Source organism: Marmota marmota, unplaced genomic scaffold (assembly GCF_001458135.2).
Source record: "Marmota marmota marmota unplaced genomic scaffold, marMar, whole genome shotgun sequence".
NCBI classification, from domain to species: Eukaryota; Metazoa; Chordata; class Mammalia; order Rodentia; family Sciuridae; genus Marmota; species Marmota marmota.
The window spans coordinates 5,044,084-5,053,441 of NW_025999891.1; the positions used below are offsets into that span (position 1 = coordinate 5,044,084).

The 9,358-nt window shown below is 46.9% G+C and overlaps 1 protein-coding gene across 4 annotated transcripts in view; it reads left to right on the top strand.

The window, feature by feature from the left end:
* Positions 1-7,554, top strand: part of Lyrm9 (LYR motif containing 9) — an 18,338-nt gene extending 10,784 nt beyond the window's left edge. Inside the window, exons 1-5 of one of the 4 annotated variants that reach the window (XM_015501141.2) lie at positions 1,842-1,901; positions 2,088-2,458; positions 4,117-4,257; positions 6,041-6,133; positions 7,010-7,554. In XM_015501141.2, the coding sequence (XP_015356627.1) occupies positions 4,132-4,257; positions 6,041-6,133; positions 7,010-7,027 (237 nt within the window). In that variant the 5' untranslated portion in view covers positions 1,842-1,901; positions 2,088-2,458; positions 4,117-4,131 and the 3' untranslated portion in view covers positions 7,028-7,554. Of the gene's footprint in view, positions 1-1,841; positions 1,902-2,021; positions 2,459-4,116; positions 4,258-6,040; positions 6,134-7,009 lie in introns of those variants that run through there. The other 3 variants (XM_015501142.2, XM_048794360.1, XM_048794374.1) reach the window with 3 other exon arrangements.
* Positions 7,555-9,358: the final 1,804 nt, after the last annotated feature.

Genomic DNA, 9,358 nt, shown 5'->3' on the forward strand with positions numbered 1-9,358 from the left:
AAGGCTGGGAAACCAGCTTGAGGACTATCACAGTTGAGATTTAAGTCTGAACCAAAGCTGGGTGTGGGAGGCTGAGGCAGGAGGATTGCAAGTTCAGGGCCAGCCTGGGCAACTTAATGAGATCATGTCTCAAAAAAGGGGGTCTGGGAGCGTAGCTCAGTCGCAGAGTGCTGGCTGAGTATGTGTGAGGCTCTGGTTCCATCCCCAGAAATACCAACACATATGCGCGTGCACATACACACACACACACACACACACACACACACACATACACACATGGAGTCCAAACCAAGAGGAGGAGACAAATTTGAGGAAAAATTAGAGGTAAAATTTGATAGGACTTAGAAACCAGTGGATTGGAGATTGAGGGATAAGGAGGAGGTAAGTTCACTCTGTGATGGTTTTAGTTTGGTTGCCAGGGCAATGAAGATGCCATCACAGAAGCAAGGAGCCTGGGTGGGAAGCAAAGGTCAAGTCCAAAGGGCAGGGAAGAGAAGCAAGCATTTCCAGGGTCACAGGGTTTGACTCTTGTTTTAGCAATGATGCTTTGAAGTTCGTTGCCCCTTAATAATAAGCCTACACTTTAAATTAAATTAAAACATTTTTAATTTAGTTCTTCTAAGTGGACCCACACATGTATTCTCTACTAGTTATTACTGAGAATGACTAAGTATTATAATTGAGCTGAAAATAATCTACCGCCCATACTTGCTGGGTTGGTTACTAAGTATTGCTTGGGTTTTAAGAAACGAAACAAAGTTGTGCTCTTTCCAAATGTTAATTTTGAGGACTACAGATGGTAACCATCTGTTACACGACTAGCATTTTACAATATTTGATTAGCACTTTATATAGTTTGGGGAAGCCTGCCAGGGGAATCTGCCCATCTTGTTTGGGACTCTGTTTGTATGTCCTCTATGGTTGCCCTTGAAGTTCTTGGCCAACATTGTATGGGGTCCCCTCTGTTTTTTGGGCTTACCTGTGGCTAGTCAGACTGATGTTGATTCATAGTAGAAGGAACTTGAGGAACCTTATCCTTTTTAGACTCTTCCTTACAGCTAGAACCAACTGAGTACATCATGGAAACAGAATTTGGGAGGTCAGAATCTGTCATCCATTTAGGACTCTTTGGATTGCAAGTGACTAAACAACAAGCACACGCAGCTTTGGCAAAGGACTCATATCATTGAGAGGTCTAGGACTGGGGTGCCTTCAGGTGGATGGTTTTAGGGCTCACATGAGTTCTTTGGACTTGGTTTCTCTCAGGGTCTCAGCTCTGCCTTCTGTGGTGAGGCTGCAGTGTCAGGGTTCAGTAAGAGGCAAGATGGCTTCCCTGAGAGGATCAACACTAGTGGGAAAGAGGTGGAGTCCTTTCAGTCTCATCTTCAGAGATGGTGAGCTTTACTTTTGATTGGATCAGCTTCTAGCTGTGAACCAATCTGTGAACCAATCCCTGAGCTCACATGGATGCAAGGCTCTGATTGGTCTGGAGGGCTGAAACTTGTGGAAGGATGTATCCTGAGTTGCACACAAAGCTATTCCAGGGGATGGTGGGAAGACAACCACTGTCCATTTCAGAGTCAGAGCAAGAGGGAACCAGGAGGAATTACAGATGTGTATTGTTGTCAGGAAGATAACATGCTGGAAGGGGAATGAAGGAGCTTCTGAACCCTGATATTCTGAAGAGACCAAGGATTGAACCCAGGGTTGCTTAACCACTGAGCCACATACCCAGCCCCTTTTTTAGGGTTCTCACTAAATTGTTTAGGGCCTCACTAAATTGCTGAGGCTGTGAAGGAACTTTTTTTTTTTTTTTTTTTTTTTTTTTAAGTTTTCAGCGGACACAACATCTTTGTTTGTATGTGGTGCTGAGGATCGAACCTGGGCAGCACGCATGTCAGGTGAGCGCACCACCGCTTGAGCCACATCCCCATCCCTGAAGGAACTTCTTAATAACTTTCTTTCCTTAGTGTAAGGACATCTGATTTAGTATTTGCTTCTCTCTGGCTGGGGTGTGGATAAGAAGGTTGTCTTGCTCTTTTTTATACTACTTTAAACTTGTATCATTCACTTAATCTGTCATTTAGCTCCTTCAGCTGCAACACAGAGAGCCTGTCTCTCAGAGAGGGAAAATCTGTACAAAGGAGATAGTCGACTCTTGGAGTTCAGCTCAACCAGTGTGTGAAGACTGCTGTGGGCGAGGGGCTGCACTGGAACCTGGGCCAGGCTGTCACCTAGGGGGAGCCACTGGCCTGGCAACAGATGAATTCCCCAGTGGGAAGTACTGCAGCAGCACTATGACCAGGGCCCTGTAGCCCCACACACCATGGAGTGATTCCCCTATCCTCAGGAAGGAACAGTGCCAGGAAGGACTTCCTGGAGGAAAGAGCTGGATCTGGAAGGCTGAGTGAGGAGATGGGAAAGGGAGCATAGAGCTCAGCAGACTGTGTCTACAAAGGTACTGAGAGGTGATGCTTTGGGATCTGGGAGATGTTCCTGTGGCTGAATGTAATGTATCCAGGATACTGGTTCCAGAGCTCCTTTGGTGGCAGTGTGGAGGAGATTGGAGTGACGTGGGAGGCAGGGGCACCAGGCAGAGTTCTATGGCAGAAGTTCAGGCCTGAGCCAATGGGGCAGTGAGAACAGGGAGGGACATGGCTGTGGGCTGGGAGTCTCTTAATGAATGTTTAACTAGCCCTTACATTCTAGAATCTACCATTTAAAAACATTTATATGCTTTTAGTTTCCTTAAAAAAAAAAAAAGACAAAGTTCAGGCTAGGGTAGTGGGTTCTTTGGAGAGGACATGTATAATACAAAGATTAAAAATATAGGTCTTATAGAAGAAAGGATTTTGAATATTTTCACCATAAAGAAATGATAAGTGAGGAGGAAGACATGTTTAACCCAATTTAAACATTACAAAATGTATACACATTTTGAAATATCACTGGTACCCTATACATTTGTAAAATTTTTATGTTTGATATATTAAAAAACAAATTTAAATTAAAAAGAAAGAAAAGAATATGGGCTCTGCAGACCCAAAAGAGCACGGAGTATCGTTCCACTTATACAGACTATAGAAAATGCAAACAAACCTGCAGTGATAGAAAGCAGATCAGTATTTGCTTGGGGATGGGAAAGTGGGGACGACAGGGATGACAAAGAGGCATGAGGCAACTGGGGATGATGGGTATGTTCACTCTTGATTGTGGTGATGATCTCTCTCGAATGCATTGAGGTCAAAACTTATGGAATGGTACCCTTTAAATGTGTGCGCTTGACTGTACGTCAACAACACTTCAGTAAAGCTGTTTTTTTTAAACATGGGCTCTGGAGCTAGATTGCCAGTGTTGAAATCTCAGTTTTTACCTTTATCAGCTGTGATCTTGGGCAAGTTACCAGACTTCTGTGCTTAGTTTTTTAATGTATGCATGAATTGCAAACAGGTAAGTGCTCAGCACTCAACACACAGTGAAGTAAAGTCATATGCCCAGGCTCTGACTTCACCTGGTCACTCCGTGTGCAGCTGCTTCTTCATACAGAGCCTTCTAGAATCATGCTTTTCAAGCTTTAATGTGCATATGAATCTGCTGGGATCTTGTTAGCATGCAGATTGGTCTAAGGAATCTGGTTGGCCTCAGACTCTGTATTTCTGACAAGTTTCTGAGTAATGCCATTGCTGCTGGTCTAGGGCTGTGCTTTGAGTAGCTTCTCCAGTCTCTTCCCTGGTGCCGTCACTAGGACATGCCTGGCTAGCATCAGAGCTGGTTGCTCCGATTGCCACTCAGAGTCTTCTTGCTTATCTTCCCTCCTCTGCTCAATATCACCTACTTACCCGCCACCTGAAGTTGGACTCCAGAAAAAAGACACCAATGATGAGACTGTGTATCTCCCTCCACGCTTGCTTATGATTCTTGCAGGACTATTCGTGGGCTGAGACTTCAGCAGGGTTGAGACCCAGCCCAGGGTGTGGGCTCCATGGGAGTGGGCCAAGAAGGGGACCTGGCTTCTGTGCTGCCTTAGGCCTGCTTCTCAGAGGGCTGGGTCCAAGAGGCCAGAACCATGTAGAGATCTGACTTGATACCTAAGAAGGAATGATTTTTGTTTTCCAGAAGAGGGTCTTGCGGATGGCCCCGCTACCTGGGGCAGAGCTGATCCAGAAGCCACGACAGCTCTACCGATACTTGCTGCGTTGTTGCCGGCAGCTGCCAACCAAGGGCATCCAGGAGCATTACAAACATGCTGTCAGGCAGGTGGGAACCATGATGCACTGTGTCAGGGGGGTCCTTTAATGTGGGGGTCTGGCAGGGAGTCAGGCCAGGGGAAGGATAGTCTTTCAGGTGGGGGTTGGAGTTTGGCAAGAGAAACTGGAAACAATGCTGAGCAACACAGCCCCTCTCTGGTGTCTGTCCAGGAGGCCGAGGCTGCTCATAGCATATCACCTCTGCTCCAGCATATGAATAGGGCAGTTCAGTGGGTAATTGAAATAGACTGTAGACCACGTCATTTTGCCAACAGCACACAACCTGAATTTAATCACAGGAAAATATCAGGTAAACCCAAACCACCATCTACCAGACAACCTACTGGCCTGTACTCATCAAAAATGTCAACTTAGCTGGCCATGGTGGCACACATCTGTCATTCCAGTGGCTCTGGAGGTTGAGGCAGGAGGATTGCAAGTTCAAAGTTAATCTCAGCAAAAGCAAGGCACTAAATGACCCAGTGAGACCCTGTCTCTAGGTAAAATACAAAATAGGGCTGGGGATGTGGCTCAGTAGTTGAGTGTCCCTGAATTCAATCCCTGGCAAGCTCCCACCCCCCAAAAAAATGTCAATTTCATGAAACAGAGCTGCCCTGGATTAAAGGAGACTAAAGAGATGTGAGAACTAAATGTAATGCATGATCCCAGATTGGATTCTGGACCAGAAAAAAATGTCTGTAAGGGACATTATTGGAGCAGTGCATGAAATTGGAATGTGGGTTGTACATTAGATAATAGTGTAAATGTTAAATTTTCTGCATTTGATTACTATGATTATATAAGAGAACACCCTTGTTGTTAAGAAATGCACATTGAAGTGCTTAGGGTTTGTGGGCACAATGTCTGCAAGATACTTTTAAATCCTTCCAGGGAAACCTTATAATACACATACAAAGAACAATAAAGCAAATATAGCAAAATGTTAACAACTAGTGATTGTGGAAGGGAATTCTTCGTACTTTTTTTTGCAACCTTTCTGTAATAAATCATTTCCAAATAAAAAATTTAAAAATTAGAATTCATACAAGTATAATATGAAAAGTTAAAAAAAAATATATAGAGGTAGCAACAGAAGGCTGTGGGAACACAGAGAAGGGAGTGGTTAGCCATTTGGGGGAGTCAGGAGGGCTTTCCAGAGGAGGGAGTTGAGGTGGTTCCTCAAGAGAGAAGGGGGATGTGTGGGGTTGGGAATGACAGGGAAGGGAGGTACCAGTTCTTTCTAAAGGGCCCTGAGAATCACCCCAGTGAACCCAAATCTCAGACTGATCCGAAGCCAACATCAGCCTGTGCTCTGTCTTGGGCCTGGCTGGATTCCTCAAAGCCACCTCCTCCACTGCCTTCTGTCCCTGCTTGGCTGTTCCAGAGAGAAGCCCTCTTCCTGGTGTGGGGGAGGAGGAGGTCTCACTCTGAGGAAAGCAGCTTCAGTGAGGAGCAAATTCAACAGAGAGATTGAAGTTTCCTTTTAGCCCTGATAGCCTGCCTGATAACCCCTGGCCCAGAGGGTCAGTCCTTTAAGCATCTGCCCTGCTGCCAGGATTGTCCTCTTTGCTATCAAATAGACTAGGATTCAAATGCTGTTGCTTAGCAGCACATTTGGATTTCTGAGCCCCTGTTTCCTCAGCTCTAAGTGGGATAATGATAACCATAGAGGATTAAGAGATGCTGGGTGTATCCTGCCAGCAGTGTTATCTGGCCAAGGACTGGTGCTCTGAAGCTGCTGGCACTGTGAATTTTGTCTAGTTATCTTTTTTTTTTAATGCTGAAACTTCCAGAGTTTCCGAGTTCATTCAGATGAAGACAACCCTGAGAGAATCCAGCAGATTATTAAAAGAGCCATTGAAGATGCTGACTGGATCATGAACAAAGTAAGTGCTTGGTTCCCACCTCAGCCTGAGAATGGGGCAGTGATAACTGTGACCACTAGGAGTCGCCCCCGCCCCACAGCTGAGAAGGGCCAGTGCTCAGGCCATCCCCACCAGCTACTCCTCTTCTGGTTGCATTTATTTTCTGCAAGTTTGGGTGAGGGGTTCACCCTTAATCCTTAAAGGCAGATTTCTGCCAAAAGTGCTGAACGAGCTGGAATGGGGACTTAAGCGAAGGGAGAGAACTGTCTTGGAAGCAGTGGTGCCAGAGCTGGCAGCAGTGCTGTGGTGGCTCCAAGAGGACAGCTGTTTGGGGACTCCAGGGTACTCACACTGTGGCAGGATTATTGAGGAATCATTCAGGGATCTGTTGGGTGGAGGAAGGGAGTGAGACAGGAATGTAGATGGTGTTAAAACAACCTAGAGAAGGAGTTTGCCCCTAGCTCCCTATCCTTCCAACTCAGAATCTCCAAATATGGGGTTCAGGGTCCATTTTTGTAAACAGTGATTGGCAGAGGATCATCCTATGATTTCTGAGAGTCTTCCTCTTAGAGGAATTCTCAGATCCTGAGAATTTTCTTCCTCAAACAAGATTCAAAGTATGGGTGACCACATGTTCGTTTCTAATGTTACCACTTTCTTTATTATGAGCCTCCTCCTGCCCCCAACCAAGGCCAACAGCTTCTTTTTCTGTTAAATGAAAGAGAGGGTCCAGGCATGAACTAGAGATTGGACTGTCCAGTGTCTCCTGCCTGGGTGTCACCACTGCTGAGGAGCCTCTGCTGGAGGCGGGGAGACCTAGGTGACTAGGGTTTGAGATTTTCCGAGTTCTCTCCCCACTGGCTTCCCTCACCCACTTCTAATCTCTCTATCTTACAGTATAAAAAACAAAACTGAGACTCCAGAGCCCAAAGTGAAGCTGTCCTAGAGACATTTAAAATCCAGAGGTCTCTCTTCTCCTGGAGCCAGTCAGCAGCAGCAGTTTTGGAATATTCTTTGGCCCTGTTGGCTTAGAGAACAAGAAATCAGGAGGAAAAAGCTAACATCCGCTCAGACAGCTCTTCTCTCCACGGTCATGTTTCCAGCATCTTTTATGTTTGCTCTTCCAGCTAGTCACGATGTGAAATTTGGGGAGAATATGGTGTTTTTTTGTTTCTTTTGTGTGTTTTTCATTTTTGTTTTTTTATTATTTTACTTTGCTCTGAAAGTGATTCATTTATTCTGGAGGTCTCTCTACCATTCCCTGAGCCCCACATCAGATCTCCCCACAGTTGGCCGCTTGCACAGAGGAAAGCGAGTGGGCTTGAGAAGCCGACAGATCTGGATCTGAAGCCCAGCTCAGCAGCTTTTCTGGTGACTCGCCTTTGAGATTGGTTTCCTCCTTGAGGAGGATTAAATAAAATGGAGTTGAAGTGCCTAATGTAGGATATGGTACCTGCCAATAAATGTCCCTCTGAGGAAGCTGTTCTGCGCGGCCCCTTCCCTTCCCATAGTGCTCTGTACATCTCTGTTGTAGCACCCACTGTGTCACGTCTTAGTGATTTGTTCATGAGCTTGTCCTGTCCCAGCTTGGAGCCCCAGAGCCCCCATGGGTGACTCATGCTCAGCAGTCTACCAAGATACTGCTCTTCATGTCCCCTGTCCCTCCATGCCCAGGGACAAAGAGGCCCTGGTCCTTGCCTTCAAGGAATTTAGTTTCTTCAAAATGGCAAAGTGTACACTACCTGAGACCAGCAAGAACACCAAAGCAGCTGCGGCAGACGCCTGGCCAGCAGGCCGCTGTGAACCTGCAGTCTGTCTTCACTGGCCCTTCCCTGCCTTGCCACATCACGGAGGGAAGGGAGGGCAGGGGAGAAGGGGAGTAGGTCCAGGGGGAAGTGGCCAGGGTGGGTGGAGCTATCAGAAAATGTAGAGAAACCACAAAAGGATTTGAATTTTCCCCAGACACTCAGCCAGAGGGATGAGCTACCATGTGTTCATGTCCTTGCGATTATGTAACTTAAAGTGACATCTATATGTACACAACTGACTGACAAATAATGAAGTAAATGTATCAATTTGTGAAAACTCTTGTCTCTTCTCAATTGATATTCCCAAAGCATCAAAGCACGGGTCATGCCGCTGCTGTGTGCTGTCATACTAGGTGCTGAGGACTTAGACGGGTGTCAGACATGGGCTGTCCAGGAGGGAATGTTCTTCAGAGGAGATAACCAGGCACTGGTCCTGCTGCTGGACAACAGTTTCTGATGTTAGATTTGCTGCAGCAGCTGAGGACAGGCTGAGGGCCTTCGGACCAAGCCCAAAGTGGCACCAAACCCCCATCCCCACACGTGTTGTTCAACACCTCAGAAGCTGGGGGACCTGTTGTGATAAGCTGTAGAAAATATCATGATCACAGTAGCCGGTGGTCATATTCTAAGCCCTTCACCAATAGGAGAGATGTGAGTGAAGATCACCAGAGGGAGGGTATCCTTTGCCCTTGACTGACTCGGGGGTTTTTCCTTGGCCTTCAGTTCACTGGTTGATGCCTGATCTAGGTGTGCTGACTCTCTCAGGTGTTAGACAAGGGGTCCCCAGCTCCAGCATGAGACTGGCCTGTGAGGGAGTAACATAGATGTGACAGGTTGGTTGGTTAACAGTGTGTTGGCTGCTCTCCAGCAGTCCTGTGATGCCGGAGAAGGTGGTGAGCCTTGCCATGTGGGGCACATGCCTGAGAAGGCAGATGGAAGCCCCAGGATAGGAAGACAGGATGTACACAGCAGGGCAGAGGTGGCCAGGGCACTGGGTGAGGCCTGGAGACCTTCTTCCAGCCCCCACAGCAGCCTACCTGAGCACTGCCCTAAGACTCTGCACCCAATTGCCCTGCAGGGATGGTGTGCACGGGTACGCAAATCACCCAGGACCCCAGTTCTTAGGTGTACACAAGATGAAGAAAATGAACACGAGGGCTTGCTGACCCAGAGCCAGGCACTGTGGCCTGCTAGAATGGACTTTGGAGCTGGACACATTGAATTTAATTCCCAGCTCCGACATTTAGTAGTGCATTTGGGGTGCATTTCCTGACCTGTCAACCTCGTTTTCTGCATTACCTGCATTCTGCGTGCACATCCGGTGGGCGGTGCGACAGGCAGTCAGCCAGGTGGCCTCCTTTCCCCCTTATCTTTGGTCATGACCCTTTCCTTTTAAATGGCTCCCTTTTCCTCTCTCTGGTGTCTGCTGGAGGAGCAC